This window comes from Hemicordylus capensis, chromosome 10, assembly GCF_027244095.1.
Source record: "Hemicordylus capensis ecotype Gifberg chromosome 10, rHemCap1.1.pri, whole genome shotgun sequence".
In the NCBI taxonomy this organism is placed as follows: domain Eukaryota; kingdom Metazoa; phylum Chordata; class Lepidosauria; order Squamata; family Cordylidae; genus Hemicordylus; species Hemicordylus capensis.
In genome coordinates, this window is record NC_069666.1 from 17,445,315 (window position 1) to 17,462,505 (window position 17,191).

At 44.8% G+C, this 17,191-nt stretch overlaps 1 protein-coding gene across 15 annotated transcripts in view; it reads left to right on the forward strand.

The window, feature by feature from the left end:
• NEO1 (neogenin 1) overlaps positions 1–17,191 on the forward strand; it is a 168,296-nt gene that overhangs the window by 121,529 nt on the left and 29,576 nt on the right. For 10 of the 15 annotated variants that reach the window (XM_053272323.1, XM_053272319.1, XM_053272309.1 and 7 more), the window contains exons 14-18: positions 2,088–2,198; positions 3,176–3,370; positions 10,406–10,501; positions 12,685–12,908; positions 15,455–15,593. In XM_053272323.1, the coding sequence (XP_053128298.1) occupies positions 2,088–2,198; positions 3,176–3,370; positions 10,406–10,501; positions 12,685–12,908; positions 15,455–15,593 (765 nt within the window). The remainder of the gene's footprint in view (positions 1–2,087; positions 2,199–3,175; positions 3,371–10,405; positions 10,502–12,684; positions 12,909–15,454; positions 15,594–17,191) is intronic. The other 5 variants (XM_053272314.1, XM_053272318.1, XM_053272326.1 and 2 more) reach the window with 1 other exon arrangement.

The window sequence follows — 17,191 nt, forward strand, 5'->3', positions numbered from 1 at the left end:
GCAGGATAGGTGTTAGACTTTTGACCTAAAGTATATCACAGAAATAACTGTGTGGAATGTTCATTTAACCACTCGATTGTTGATTGACTGAGGGCAGGATGCCATCGTGCCTCAAGGAGGCAGTGGTAAGACCATTATTTAAAAAGCTCTCCCTTGATCCCTCCAACCCGGACAACTTTTTGGGCAAGGTGATAGAGCGTGTGGTGGCGTACCAGCTGCAGAGGGTCTTGGATGATATGGATTAGGTGGACCCTTTTCAACCTGGCTTCTGCCCTGGATATGGGACTGCCTTGATCGCTCTAGTGGATGACCTACACTGGGAACTAGACAGGGGGAGTGTGTCCCTGTTGGTTCTGCTGGACCTCTCGGCGGCATTCGATACCATTGACCATGGTATCCTTCTGGGCCGCCTCTCGAGTATGGGAATCAGAGGTACTGCGTTGCAGTGGTTCTGGTCCTTTCTTGGGCGGGGGTGGGGAGGGTCCAGAAGGTGGTGCTGGAGGACTACTGCTCGGCTCCATGGCCATTGGCCTGTGGGGTCCCGCAGGGTTTGGTCTTGTCCCCCATGCTATTTAACATCTACATGAAACCGCTGGAAGAGGTCATCTGGAGACTTGGACTGAGTTGTCAGCAATATGCAGATGATACTCAGCTCTATCTCTCCTTGTCACCTGATCCTAGGGAGGCGGTGAATTTCCTGAATCAGGGGCTGGAGGCCGTGATGGGTTGGATGTGGGCTAATAAACTGAAATTTAATCTAGACAAGACGGAGGTAATGTTGGTCAGTAGGACAGCCAATCGGGATGAGGAGATTTTACCAGTTCTGGATGGGGTTGCACTCCCCTTGAAGGAACAAGTACGCAGCTTGGGAGTATTACTGGACCCGGCTCTGCTTTTGGAAGCTCAGGGGAGGCGGTGGCCAGGTGTGCCTTTGCACGGCTTCGGCTAGTGCGCCAGCTGTGTCCCTTTCTCAAGAAAGCAGATCTGGCCACAGTTACCCATGCCTTAGTCACGTCATGGCTGGATTACTGTAACACACTCTATGTGGGGCTGCCCTTGAAGAATATCCAGAAACTGCAGCTAGTGCAAAATGCGGCAGCTAGGGTTTTATCTGGAGCTGCCCTGTGGGAGCACATCACACCCATTCTGAAAGAGCTGCACTGGCTACCAGTTCGTTTCCGGGTCCAATTCAAGGTGCTGGTTTTGACCTTTAAAGCTCTTAATGGTTTGGGACTGGGATACTTGAGGGACCACCTGCTCCGAAGGGTTGCTGCCCGCTTGACGAGGTCATCTGAGGGGGCTCTGCTCCGGGTGCCGACAATGAGGGAGGCTCGGTTGTCGTGTATGCAAGACAGGGCCTTCTCTGTTGCTGACCCCAGACTCTGGAATGCTCTCCCGGCAGCTATTCCCTCCTCAGTCTCCTCACAGCTTTCAGAAAGCATGTAAAATCGTGGCTTTTTACTAGGGCTTTTATGTGATTGTCTCTGCTGCTGCTCTTTGTACTTTGCATTGCTTTTATGCTTGTTTTAAATTTTTTAATCAGATTTGTTTTGTATTTTTAGCTTGATATTTTAATTGTGTCTTTTTTACAATCTTGTTTTTAAATTTTGCTGTAAATCGCTTTGGGATTGTTTTAATGAAAGGCGGTATATAAATTTAACAGTTAAATAAATAAATAACGTACCATCAAGTCAGCGACCACATAGATAGATTCTCTCCAGGATGATCTGTCTTCAGCTTGGCCTTTAAGGTCTCAGTGGTGCATTCATTGCTGTCGTAATCGAGTCCATCCACCTTGCTGCTGGTCGTCCTCTTCTTCTCTTTCCTTCAACTTTCCCCATCATTATGGACTTCTCAAGGGAACTGGGTTTTCTCATAATGCATCCAAAGTATGATAGTTTGAGCCTGGTCATTTGTTCCTCGAGTGCCACTCATTTAGTTTCATAGTGTTAGTTTTAGTGGCACATTTGTGCCACTCATTTAGTTCCATATTAACAAGCTGCTATTACCTGAATGGTAGACTTGATAATGTTTTAATTTGAAGCAGTCACTAGGAACTGCTATAATACTATGCATTTTTGTTTCAGGTCTGGAGCGAGGTACAGAATACAGCTTTCGGGTGGCTGCCTTAACAGTTAATGGTACAGGAATACCCACTGATTGGGTTTCAGCAGAAACATTTGAAAGTGACCTTGATGGTATGTATATAAAGATATATTATAAACGTGTCCTTGAGAATATTCTTGTCAATTTCAAGACCTCAAAATGGAGGCCTAGGGAGGAAATGTGGCAAGTTGGGCAACTGGAGCAGTACTTACCCCCTCCCTCTTCCTCTGTCTGGTAGGGTTAAGATGTCACACTGCTAGCCATTATAGAGCTAGTGCCAGTACTGAACCAACATGGTGGATAGTTTCTTTTCAAGTACTTTTTATTCTGTGAAAAACGCCCCCTCTTTGGGTGATTTTCCACACTCCATTGCTGAGGCAAGCAGGCTGATGTTCCCTCACCTCAACTCGAGAGCATTTAGCCAACTAGTTGTGGCAGAATGTGGATAGAAATGCACATCCCGTTGAGTGTAATTCAGTGCAAATAGATGATATGCTCATCTGATTGCTGCATCCATTGACATCTAGTCTCTAGCCATTTGGCACTCATGAGTAACAACAATGTTACAGCGACCCATTTGCCTCTTGTGTTTCATCTCTTCTTCCTACCCTTGTTCAGAGGGTAAGGGCTTTATGTTCCTTCAGCGATGTCTTCATGTGATCTGGCTATGTGGTGCTATGATGTAATTACATTCATGGCAAGATGTCTGGTTCATGGGGCCATGCAGTTAAGAAGAAAGAAGCTCCAAAAATGATGTTGCCATACCAGCATATCAGGGTGAAGCAGTGTGAAAAATCATTGTAGATCTTTCAAGAGACCTTTCACACTCTTGTAAAGCCTACTTTTTGACTTGAAAACATTAAAAGTATGAAAATTCAGCACAGCAGTAGCTACAACTAAGTTGAGCTGTAATAGGTTTTTGATGTGGTTTCCCCTCTCCTTATCTGGAAAGGCTCCAAATATTAGATTTTATGTAAAGCTAAAGAATCTATCTCACAGCAAGCAGATAAAATAAGATTTGCTATTTCTTGTGTTAAGTAATGCTAATTGCATTTTCTCTTCTTTATAGAATCTCGTGTTCCAGAAGTTCCAAGCTCCCTGCATGTCCGTCCACTTGTAACAAGTATTGTTGTGAGCTGGACTCCACCAGAAAACCAGAACATTGTTGTCAGAGGCTATGCTATAGGATATGGTGTAGGCAGCCCACATGCACAGACCATCAAGGTGGATTATAAGCAACGATATTACACTATTGAGAACTTGGGTAAGATATATGTTGAGGGCTTCTGTTTGCTTTGATATTTTTAAAGTAACCATGTAAAACCGGTATGATGGAAGTACTTGCTTTCTAACACCTATTCTGAATTTTCCTCCTTTTACTTGATTTATAGACCTCCTTATCTTTATTCACTCATCTGTGGTGTCCAAAGACTGAAGTGTGAAAGCAAAATACACTTTATAGATAATATTTTTGACCTGGTTGGCTCTGGGAGTAGAATTAAAACATGCAAGTTAATTTGTGTCTGTTTTATGTGTAACAGTATATGAGCTTTGCTCTGATAAAATGTATCTGAATGTATATACTGTTCTACTTTAGCAAGAGAGAGAGACAGATCTGGATCGAGATCCATCGACAGCCATAAGAATGGGTTCTGCGCCTGCACAGGAATCCCCGTGGTAGCCATGCCTCAGCTTGTCGAGGCGTCCAAGCCCCGCCCACACGCAGCGCGTGATATTTAAGAGCGGGGCTGGGCGCCATGTTCCTCAGTTCTTTTCCAACCGCCTTAGCGCGTGGACCTCGGTCTGCCGCCTCTTCGTCGGAAAGTTCCTCAGTATTTCTCTTCAGAGACAATTTTACAACTTTTTTCTCAATCGGACTGATAACTTTGTGAACAACTCTTTTTCTGGCTACGGACCATCCCAAACATTTTTGACTCGGAACGGCTAACGACCAACGACTGGCTTGACGCGGACTGGACTTGACTTCCCTGTCGTCGCGCTATGGCGGACGACAAAAAGTCGTTTAAGAGGTGTAAGGGTTGCAATGCTAAGCTCCCTTCCAAAGACCTCCACGAATTATGCCTACTGTGCCTGGGCGAAGAGCATAATGTTTCTACGTGCAAGATTTGTCTGTCGTTTTCGAAGCAGACGCGAAAGAATCGAGCACTTCGCCTCAGAGCAGCGATTTATGATGAGGTGTTAAGTCCCTCGACGCCGGGCACACCTCACCCCTCGACATCGAGGGCCCAATCTGCTTCTATACCACGTATGAAGTCGAAAACTTCAACGTCAACGCGTCCTGGATCGCTGCATTCGAAGTCCAAACCCTCGACTTCGAAGGACTCCGGACCCTCAACATTGAAGACAGTCTCGACATCGAGCAGTCGTAAACGCCGGGTTCCCTTGACCTCCAGCAGTGATCCCAATGCCGACGAAGCCGCGACGGCATCGACAACGAAACGCCGCAGAATGATCGATCTGACGAGAGACACAACACCATCACCCCCGTCTACTTGACATCGACCTTCTTCGACACCAGCCCACCCTTCGACGCCGAGACCGTCGATGCCGAGTGTTTCGGCACCGAGAGCAAGATCCCTCTCGCCTGCTCCGACACCGGTTCCCTCCTCCCCACCTTCGACGCCGACGGCTCCGGGACCCAGCTCTGCTCTGTTGCTGCACACGCCGCTGCTTATGACGTCCAGTCATGTCACTCCTCGATATCGATCTCCACCTCCAACCTTCGATATCGAAGGGGATCCTCAAGACACCGAAATAGGCCTGCATCCATCTACAACTCAATCGCTCTTGTCGCTTTTGGACTCCACAGTGAGCACGCCTTCACAGGCCACATTTAGAGGCTTCACGGCATCTGAAGAGGAACCTCGATCGACTTCAGCTCCTCCTGTACACCCCGGTTCTTCACTCTCTGCAGCCCAGTTGCAAAGCCCTCTACCTTGGCACATCTGTGGCTTCACCCATACGCCTCCACCGCATGTACCTGGTTTGGGTCCAGCAGTCTCAACTAGTTCCCAAGCTTCCTTACCAACTGGAACCTGGGAACCGCGGTCATCTCTACCTGCGACATTGATTTTACGCACCATATCTGCATCCACTAACACTCCCTCAATAGCAACCAGGCACTCATCAACACAGACGTCTACGGTTGTTACTTCTGACTTCTGTGTGCAGACACGGCCGCCATTAACCCGTGCCATGGCAACTCAGACGACATCCCTGCCATCACCTCCTACACCTTCAGAGCGATCCCATGGAACAGTGCCGACTTCCCCGGCAGCCTCACCTTCCGAACACTACGGCTCATCAGACTTTGAGTCGGACCCCGAGGGAGAGGAGACCATCATTGAACCCCCCCCCCCACAGATGTGGCACCAACGGTGTACATGTCACCCAATGAAGAAATGAAAGCATACCACCGTAACGTTCGTGCCATGGCAGACGCCTTAGGTCTAGATCTCCGCTCTGCACTGACCACTATAGACGACCCTGTCTACAACTTTATGTTAAAATCTCAATCGACGGCCCCAGTGGCCCTCCCGATGCTCCCTGTAATCACGAGGGCAGTCAAATGTGCTTGGGAAGTGCTACACACTTCCACCCCCACCTCTAAGAAACTGGAAAGCCTATATTGCATAATGGAGAAGGATAACACGTACCTTTTGAAGCATCCGGCACCCAACTCCCTTGTAATTGACTGTGCCTCTGTGTCTAAATCTGGAAAGCGTCACGTTGTTCCTCCTGAAAGGGAAGGAAGGAAATTAGACCTCTTAGGCTGCAAAATCTATTCAACTGCGTGCCTCTCAATCAAGGTGGCTAATTATGCAGCATGCACCGCTAAATATACTCACAGCCTTTGGGAAGGATTGCTGCCTGAACTGGACAACCTATCACCAGAAGAATTCAAGGTTGCTTTTCGGAAAATCCTGGAACGCGCAGGAGATCTCACCAGGCAACAACTCAGTATCGCCAAGCACCTAGCTGAAAGCGAGTCCAGGGCCATGACTGCCGCCATCACTCTCCGCAGACATGCCTGGCTCAGATCTACCACATTACAAATGGACGTGAGGGATAAGATTGAGGGGCTTCCCTTTGATGGCACTGGCCTATTTAGTGAAACCACGGATGCCACAATGGAACTGCTTAAAAAATCGAAATTCACGGCGAAGACCTTTACGGCGCAGTCTTCTATGTCCACGTATACATCCAGGTATCGTTCTACATATAATAAACAACGTCCTCCCTTCAGACAACAAGACTGTAGGGACTTCCGCAAGTCCTACCAGCCTTACCACCGACGCGCTTACCAGAACAAGTTCAAGCAAAATCAGTCTCAACGACCTAAGGGTTCCGAGACCCAGAAGCGGTTTTGAGACACAAGTCCGTCCACCGTCACTTCTCCACTCCCCATCCCTGCCATCGGGGGAATTAACATCTCAACCAATGGGTCCATACACCGACCCCTTGCTGGCTCAACCCTCCATCAAGCTGTCAAGCCATGCCCCCGCATGGCAACATATAACATCAGACTGTTGGGTCTTGAAGATTGTTTCTTCAGGATATGCCATCGAATTCAGAACAATTCCACGATTCAGGGGGATAACATTCACTCCTCCTTCTGACACACTATGGATGGAGGTCGAGGAACTACTGGAGAAGGGGGCAATTGCCCAGGTGTGGTGGGCGGACAGACAGGATGGATTCTACTCCCGTTATTTTCAAATCCCCAAACGGGATGGGGGCATCCGTCCAATCATGGATCTGTGCAACCTGAACAAGTTTGTCCAGGTCAAGAGGTTCAGAATGATGGCGTTGCAACAAATCCTCCCACTCCTCCAAGGGGGGGCGATGGCTGGCAACGCTGGATCTAAAAGACACCTATTTCCATATAAACATTCGACCTCCACATTGGAAATTCCTTCGCTTCACAGTCGGCCACCAAGTATACCAATACAATGTATTACCCTTCGGTCTCTCCACCGCCCCAAGGGTCTTTACGAAGTGTATGGCTCCAGTGATTGCATACCTACGAACGCAAGGCATCACGGTCTACCCTTACCTGGACGACTGGCTCCTGGCCTCAAAGGATCAAGACAAGTTACGTTCGCAGATCCGTTATGTTCTGTCGGTCCTCCGTGACCTACGCATCCAAGTCAATTAGAAAAAGTCACGCCTAGAACCTATGAGAGTGGCAGCCTACATAGGAGCAGTATTGGACACGATACGCCAAAGAGCATTCTTACCAGGAGAGAGGTACGACCTCATCAAAGACATGATAACGCTATTTTAAGACCACCCAGTTCAACCTGCACACTCCATCCAGCGCTTACTGGGACTTATGGCCTCGTGCAATGCGGTGATTCATTATGCCCGTCTAAAGATGAGGAAGCTTCAGCTCTGGTTTCTCTCAGTTTTTCATCCTGCAAAACACAACCAAGAGAAACGCCTGCTGATCCCTACATTCATTCTTCAATCTCTCACCTGGTGGACAGAACGCAGAAACCTTCTGGAGGGAGTACCCTTCCAGCCCCCTACCCCAACCATCTGGCTCACAACAGACGCCTCCCTTCTAGGGTGGGGCGCACATTGTGCGGACCGGCAAGCCCAGGGCAAATGGTCCCTCAACCAGAGTCAACTCCATATAAACTTTTTGGAATTACTGGCAGTTTTTCTTGCGTTACCGTCCTTCCTACCACTGTTGGAGGGCAAATGCATTCAGATACAATTAGACAACACGACAGCGCAAGCCTACGTGAACCGCCAAGGCGGTACAGTCTCCAGGAGCTTGTGCGCTGTAGTTCTCCAGATATGGCACTGGTGCATCCGCCACAAGATTTACCCTCTCGCAGCCCATATCAAGGGCCTAGAGAACACCTTAGCAGACAATCTCAGTCGAATATTTCTGAACGACGCTCATCACGAATGGGAAATCAATCCGAGATACATCAATCCGCTGTTCCACAAGTGGATTCATCCTTCAGTAGACCTGTTCGCGACCTCAGTGAACAAGAAGTGTGCCTGCTTCTGTTCCAGGGCGGGTCACAACCCCCTATCATTGGGAGATGCTTTTCAGCTCAACTGGACGTCGGAAACACCCTATATGTTCCCGCCTCAACCCCTGATTTCCAGGGTCGTCGCTCGACTCCTGGCACACCCGACGCCTTGCATCCTGGTGACACCATGGTGGCCGAGACAACCATGGTTTCCACAGGTACGCAGACTGTCCAAGAATCTCTTCCATCGCTTCCCACCCGAAGCGGATCCTCTCACAAGACGGTGTTCTCACTCTCCGTCTGACCGCCTGGCGGATAAGCTTTTAGATCATATACTACTGAACCAAAGGAAACTGTCGACCAGACGGAATTATAGCAGCAAGTGGCTTCGATTTAAGGCCTATGTCAAGTCCCAAGGTTTTTTTGCCAAGGCGTGCCTCCGTTCGTCAGGTACTCCTCTATTTGTCCACTCTAAAATCACAGGGATTGGCGAATGTCTCTCTTAAGGTCCACCTGGCCGCCCTGTCATCCATTCACCCGGGCTGCGACGGTGTCACTCTCTTCTCACACCCCCTCAGCAAAGCCTTCCTGAAGGGCCTCTCCAATGTCTATCCGCCAATAAGACCGCCGGTGGAACCTTGGAGCCTATCTTTGGTCCTTTCTTCCCTGACGCTAAAGCCTTTCGAACCTCTGGCCACGGCGTCTCTGAGACTGCTATCCTTGAAAACGGCATTCCTGGTTGCGATAACGACAGCACGTCGAGTGAGTGAACTCACTGCATTGAGAGTCGACTCCCCGTACCCACAATTTCATGAAGACAAAGTGTGTATGCGGCTGGATCCTGCCTTTCTGCCGAAAATAGTATCGGACTTTCACCTAAATCAAGACATTATTCTACCTACCTTCTTTAGAAGCCCACAATCGGCTTTGGAAAAATCCATGCACTCCCTGGACATTCGTAGAGCACTTCTGTTCTATATGGCGCATACCAAAGACTTCAGGGCCACCACACGTCTCTTTGTATCGTATGGCGGTGCAACCAAAGGCACCCCAATCTCTCGCCAACGATTGTCTAGGTGGTTGGTCCAACTCATCTTACTCACGTATGAGATGCAGCATAAAACACCTCCTAGATCCATCACAGCCCATTCCACACGGGCTTACGGTTCATCGGCTGCGCACCTCTCGGGGATTGGCTTCTTGGACATATGCAGAGCAGCTACCTGGTCATCCAATCTCCCATTTGTCAAACATTACGCCATAGACTTGCAAACGGGTACTGCAATAGCACTACTGCACCCCCCTCCTTGGGGAGCTTGCTAAACACCCATTCTTATGGCTGTCGATGGATCTCGATCCAGATAAACAGGTTGCTCACCTGTAACTTATGATCTGGTAGAGATCCGTCGACATCCATAAGACCCTCCCATCCTTCCCCTCTGCAGTAGTGGTGCTCCTCTGTGTGCGTGATGCTTACTGTGCTGACCGTATCTGTACGTCTCCACTCATGATGTCTATCTGCGATGGTCGTCCTCTTCGGCAGTCGTCCAAAGAACTGAGGAACATGGCGCCCAGCCCGTTCTTAAATAGCACGCACTGCGTGTGGGCGGGGCTTGGACGCCTCGACAAGCTGAGGCATGGCTACCGCGGGGATTCCTGCGCAGGCGCAGAACCCATTCTTATGGATGTTGACGGATCTCTACCAGATCATAAGTTACAGGTGAGCAACCTGTTTTTATGACTTTTGACATACTTTGATGGGGAAGCAAAATAATTTGGTTCATTTTCCTCAGTTATGAAATATAACTGTAAAATAGGCTTATCATGACCCCTGCTGACTGAGCAAAGAGGCATCTTTTAAAGCAGTGACTCCCTAATATTTAGTGTCCGTCTAGTACAGTGATTCTCAAACTTGGGTCCTCAGGTGTTATTGGACTTCAGCTCCCATAATTCCCAACCAAAGGCCACTGAGTCTGGGGATTATGGGAGTTGAAGTCCAATAACACCTGAGGACCCAAGTTTGAGAATCCCTGGTCTAGTAGATAGGGCCAGTGGAGAGCCACTGGCCCTATCCAACCCCAGCACAGTGTTTTCCAGTGGCAGTTGCTGGTGTCTAACATATATATAGATATAGATTTTGAGCCCTTTTGGGAAAGGAAACCATCTTGTTTGTTTTCTGTGTAAACCGATTTGAGCACTTTGGTTGAAAAGAGGTGTGTAAATATTTGTGGTAAATAGAGTAATGTGTAATGATAATTCATAATAATCTGAATTTTATTTTTCTTTAGATTCCAGTTCCCATTATGTCATAACACTGAAAGCCTATAACAATGTTGGGGAAGGAATCCCGCTCTATGAGAGTGCAGTAACCCGGGCTTCTACAGGTAAAGGATAAAAATTGTGTATGCTTTTTTATAACTTAAAATTATCAGTCTTGAATCCCTTGCTTCAAGCTGTTATAGTGTATATTGGGTTGCAAGTTTTCTTTTTCTATAAATAATTTTATACACCATATTTTAAAAAGATAATTTGAATCTGGTTGAAGTTCTTGAATTTATAACTAATCCTATTGTACTCTTTATGTTGACCATAGCACAGATCATATGCATACAGTAGTGTAGTTTATAATATGGTTAAGACAGTTGCAAATCTGTTTGTTTAGAACTTTATATCCCACCCTTGACTGTTAATTACACTCAGAATAATATTAAAATAATCCAAATATACAGTAACATCCAGCATACCATATTAAAACAGCAGAGCAATAAGACCATGAAAGTAATAAAGTTAAAACTTGTTAAAAGATTAAAAGGCCAAAAGGATTTTGTTGGATATTGAAAGGTCATATCTAGGTGCCATGTGTGCCTTCTTGGGAAGAGCTTTCCACTAAACAGGGCATTGTAACTGTAAAAACCCTCCTTCCAGTCATCACTTGCTTAACTTCTAGATATAGGAGTACCCAGAGAAGGGCCTTAAGGGCTGGCCTACTGATGAGATGCAACGAGGTGGCCATCTAAGGGGGACTGGCAGAAGAGACCACCACTTCTCTGCGACCAGCTGTCTGGTGGAATCAGTAGCATACCGCTGTGCCACCACCATTTCTGCTTCCCCATTAATTCCACCCTGCCACTTCAAAAAGGCAGAGGACAGGGATAGAACATCAGGAAGCTCCACACTTGCTGCTGCAACCTTGCTGCCACTCCATTCCCTCCCCTCTGCCTGAAAAGGCAGGATGGGAAGAGGAGCAGAATCAGCAGCAGCTGTTTCCACTGCTGCCAGGTGAGGGGGGAGCTGAGCATTGTTGCTTTGTTTCTGGGCTCAATTTAAGGTGCTTTCAAGTCCTTAGCTTAAGGACTGTTGTCTCCTCACACTCTGTTCCAAGTCTGAGGTCCTGCGTGAGGTGCCTGCATTGACTGAGGTGCAGCTAGTGTCTGTTAAGAGCAGGGCCTTCTCAATAGTGGTTCCAACTCAATGGAATGCTGTCCCCCAGGATTTGCCCCTGTCCCTAACAGTGAGTACCTTCAGGCATTAGACAAGAATATGGCTTTTCAAAAAAGATCTTCTGAATCAATGGAATTGTATATTTGCTTCACTTCTCCTGCTGCTATGGGATTATTTCCCTTTTTATTGATTGCTGCTGTTTTTATTCTGGTGGCGCTGTTCTTTTTTATTATTCTGTCCTGTTGCTTTACTGTGTGTTGTGTGGTGCATTGGCTTGTAGTGTAGTGATTGTTAGGTTTAAGTGTTGGTTAACAGCTGCTTTGAGTTCACTGAGGACAATGTGGGGTATAATAAATGTAGCAGTTGTGTTTTCAATGTGTGGTCTCCTCAACATAGGAGACCACACATTAAAAATGTTATTGTGTAACTATATTAAAAGTGTTCAGATAATTCTGCTTGTTTGGTAATAAACTGTTGGTATACATGCTAACTCAGGCTTTTAAATAGAATCATCCAGCAACCTCTAAAATTAATTTAGATTTCTGCTCTTGATACATTTGGCTGTAGATAATTCATTAGAAGACTTTATTTAGATTTTTCATTACTCAGTTTGCTTCCTAGACCTGAGGCGTTATATTTGTTTTCTGAATCCCTGTGAACTTCACATATACATTCTCCCACCACCACCACCCCAGTAATGCATGAAAAATAACTGCCCATGTCTGATGCTAATTCTATCTTGTTTTTTCAGCATCATTTTGGAGATGGGATAAATTGTGTTTATGTACCTAATGCTGAAGATCTTAATTAGTAAATCATTTCAAATGTATATGTATATTCAGAGTTTTGATACAGTGGCCTTGTTACTTTGCTACAATTTGCTTACGCAGCACATTTCATAGGCTTTGTGCTGGGCATGTGTGTTAAAGGTTCAAAATAATCACTGAAAACGTTTTTGCTTGTGTTGTGTTGCCTATTAACTCTGACTTTTCTCTTTTTCTCCATTTCTCACCTTTCATTTCATCGTATTACCCTGCATTTCCCCCTTTTTGTTTTTATTCACATATAATGCCACCTTCTTTCTTTTTTATTGTAATACCCTACGTTTTACCCATCAATTCCCTAGACACTTCTGAAGTTGATTTATTTGTTGTTAATGCTCCGTACACTCCAGTGCCAGATCCCTCCCCCATGATGCCACCTGTGGGAGTTCAGGCTTCTATACTGAGCCATGACACCATACGAATTACCTGGGCAGACAACTCTCTGCCAAAGAACCAGAAGGTCTCAGATGCCCGATACTACACAGTCCGCTGGAAAACCAACATTCCTGCAAACACAAAGTACAAGGTAATAAAAGACCATTGGCAGTAACTCATTTCAGATACGTTCTTCTCTTTTATTAGCCATATTAGTCAGATGTTATGAAATACTTATAAAGAAATAGGTAGAGACTAAATGAAAGGATTATAAGATGGTTTCATATTGCATAAGCTTTTGTGGTTGAGAACCCACTTGATCAGATTTGAAATTGTTGCTGGAGAAACACAAGAAAATAGGCAACTGAAATCAGAACATGGAAACCGTGTTAGATTCTTAAAAGAACAAGGGTTAAAATACACCAAGTATGATACTTATGACAGGAAACCATAGTTCCATACAATCAAACTTGCTGACATTCCTGTTCTGCTGTTCCCTGGTCCATACTAGGGGTGTGCACAAAACCAGACTCGAGGAGTTTGCAAATGTTTTATATGTTTGTTTGTTTGTTTTTTAAAAAAACTTACTTCCTCTGAGGGGCTTTTCCAAGGCCACAGGGAGGTCCCTGGAGGTTCCTCCTCTTGTTGCCAGTCTCCATTATGCCTTAAATCGCCTGGTTTGGGCTGTCTTCAGCTCTTTCTGGGCCTTCCCCCATTGTGGTGGCCATTTTAGAGGCTGCCGCGCATGCGCAGTGGGTCTCTGCGTGGCCTGGGTCTGGCCATGCAGGGGCCCATTGCGCATGCACAGTGGCCACCGCAATGGGGGAAAGGTTTGGAAAGGGCCGAAGACCACTCAAACCAGGTGATTCAAGGCATAGGACACTGGTGGGAAGAGGGGGAACCTCCGAGGGACCTCCTCCCTGCAGCCTTGGAGAAGCCCCCTGGAGGGGGGGGAAGTAAAAAATTTTTTTTTTAAGATTTTAAACTTTGAAAACCCACCTGCCCCCCATATATATATATACACACACACACAATAGGCCGGGGTGTGGGTGTGTTCAGCTCAATGTTGAGCCTTCGAACTGAACCGGTTCGTTTGTTTTATTTATTTATTTATTTATTTATTTATTTTACATTTTCTATCCCGCTCTTCCTCCAAGGAGCCCAGAGCAATGTACTCCATACTTAAATTTCTCCTCACAACAACCCTGTGAAGTAGGTTAGGCTGAGAGAGAAGTGACTGGCCCAGAGTCACCCAGCTAGTATCATGGCTGAATGGAGATTTGAACTCAGGTCTCCCCGGTCCTAGTCCAGCACTCTAACCACTACACCACGCTGGCTTCGTTATCAAACTGGTTTGTACATCCCTAGTCCATTCAACTACCAGAGTGGATCTTTTTTAGTACAAACACTCTCAAGTCCATGACAAACCCGTTAAAATGCTTACTGATGAGTTTCTTGGTAATCTTATTTCTGATGTGAGTTTTATGTCCAGCTCTCACCTCTTAGATAGATAGTAGAAATGTTAAGAGATTTTACCCTGGTTTTGAATTTGGTTTGGCAAGTAGTGTGCCAAAGACTGTGCTATTTTTTGGGCCACTGTGTGAAACAGGATGCTGGACTAGATGGGCCTTGGGCCTGATGCAGCAGGGATTATGTTCTTATATACAATTTGTTAGAAGTGAGAGTTGAAATGAATGGTGCTTATTTTCAAACAATAATATTTAGGGTTAAAATGGAGGCACTGTAAATAGTGTGTTGCTTTTTTCTGTTTTTTATGAATTAAATGAAAAAAATGAAAAAAACTGTTTGTTTACCAAGTTAACACAACTTCCAGACTTGAAATGGTCAGCTACTTTCTTCTGCTATAGTATTAGGAGTAGATATGGCAAATAAGTATTTTATGCACCCTACTTGCATATTTATATTGAGCATATATGTTCCATGACCTAGAACATTTGATTTCAAGTAACACTGCACTTGCTGAATAATTATGTTCTTATGAGCCTTATTGGAGTTAGAAAGTTCCACATATGCATAATGAATAAATAATGATGTGATATGGATAAACACTTTTTCACTGAGTCTTTGAGTTTCAAAATAGACATTACAGGGGAAACATTATCTCTACAAATGTGGGGTTGGAACCATGAATTTGCTTAACTAACTACTTGTTTGGCCTTGAAAATCAATCCTTTCAGTTATTTTGTAGACTTTTCATCCTGAAATTCCATTACAGGTTTTAGAAAATGTATAGACTTCAAGATTTCTATGCTTAATACTTTTTTGTACTTGTTTCTCATATTAGACTGAAATGCAGTATATTAGACAGAACAAGCAGATAACTAGAAGGCTTGCTGTATAACAAAATATTTCCTAGATCCCATTTTTCCATGAAGGCATCATGGGTTTAGATTGCATGAAATCTAAACCCATGATGCCCTTGTGGCAACACACGCTGTGCTCACTTTTTTTAATCTTATAATTGTGTAATACCAAATATTCATGTTCATTGTATATAGAATTTTTAGGTTCAGGTTCTGCATGTGCTCTATTAACAGTTTAGTGTGTTTTGGTGAATGTTTACATTGGGGGAGAATTAATGGCTACATAATGACTTGAGCTAATGCTCTGGATTGCTACTATAACTGGATATTTAGGACTGGTAATCTCATTTTCTTTCTCTTTGATGTCTCTTAGACTGCAAACACAACAACTTTAAGCTTCTTAGTGACTGGCTTAAAACCCAACACCTTGTATGAGTTTTCAGTGATGGTGACTAAAGGCCGAAGATCAAGTACTTGGAGTATGACAGCACATGGAACCACCTTTGAATTAGGTATAATCAAGACCTTTCTAGAAGACTTGATACTTTAGGGTGATTAATAGTTACCAGTGGTTACTTTCAGGGCATGGGAATGAACAAAAGAGAGTGCAAACAAATCTATTGTGCAAGAGAGAGATATCGAGAATACTTGATTCATTCCATTGTAGATCTCAACAGTAGACTGCTAAGTAATTTGATTAATAATTAATTGAGGGGAATCATTTAATTATTGAATAAGTAAGAGATAAGCTCTGATCTTATCCTTGAAGCAATCACAAGTACAAGCTCTTTTTCATTTTAATGTGATTTCCTCAAGTACAGAGGTTTGGGGAGTAGGGAATTGCAATACTTAAGATGCATATGTGCTCATATCCTTTCAGATCCATCTCCTCAGCTCCTTGTTTTTAATTTCAAAGCAATGACTTACTTAATTTTCATATTTGTATACCATCTGATATCTAGGTGGTTTATATAAAATTATAGCACAGAAGTTTTTTTCTACCCCTTTATCTAGTGGGCAGGAATATAAGTATAGTTTGGGTATATATGGGTATAGTTTGGCAAAGACCAATAGGCAAAAATCAAACAAATGGGATTTTTAAAAAGTTTAAGTACAAACTTCTAACAAAGGTTATAAAACTAGCTAAATTATTATGTATCTCTTGTCTAGACGACTCCTCCCCTCCCTGGTACATTTTCTCATTGGAAGTTTTGCCTGTTGTGTCATACCTGTCCTTGGTCAGGTGATGCTTGTGAAATGACAATAGCCAAAATGTGTGCATCTCAATATGTGTTTCTGTCTGTGCACCTGGCAGAGACGAGACTAATCAAATATGAGTTGTCCGGTTCTAAACTTGCAGACTGGTACTGGGAATAATCCACTCCAGAACACAGAGAGCAAATCAAAAAGTTACAGATGATGGAACAAAACTTCCCCTACTTCCTATAAGGTGGAATCCATGATAACACGTTGAGTATCAAAACAAATAAATGCATTTAAATATCTTTAAAACCTAGAGAAGCAGAATATTGCATTTATAAACAAAAGGTGCTTGCACCAGTATATGGATAAATAATGCAAAGCGCCTGGTCAGGACATTATTAAATATTAACATAACAGTAAAATAAGCGGGCATCACCCAAGTAGCTGGATGGTATCAACAGTATCTTCAAACAAACCCCATCAAAAACAGAGGAAGCCTCCTGTTTGATCCCCATGTCCTATCTCTGAAACTAAACTGCAGGACCCCATCCCAGGAACTCTCACAGAAAGCAGCATAATGACTCCAACAAGGCAAATTAATAGGGGTGTGCACGAAACGGATTTTGTGTTCTTTGTTGAGCTTGAAACGAAATTCGAATTGCTGACATGATTCATTGGAAACAGCAGTCAAGCCGGTTGTTTCAATGAAACAAACCCGAAACATTTCAAGTGTTTCGGCCACAGGGAACAACGGGGAAACTTGAAACACCCCATTGTTCCCCATGGGTAGCTCTTAGGGACACCAAAGTGGGTTGTACAGTAGGGCATGATGAGTGCTACCTACCAGCCAACACCCCACCCCCCCACCCCCCCAAAAATTGGCGTGGGCAATTTTAAACAAATTTTT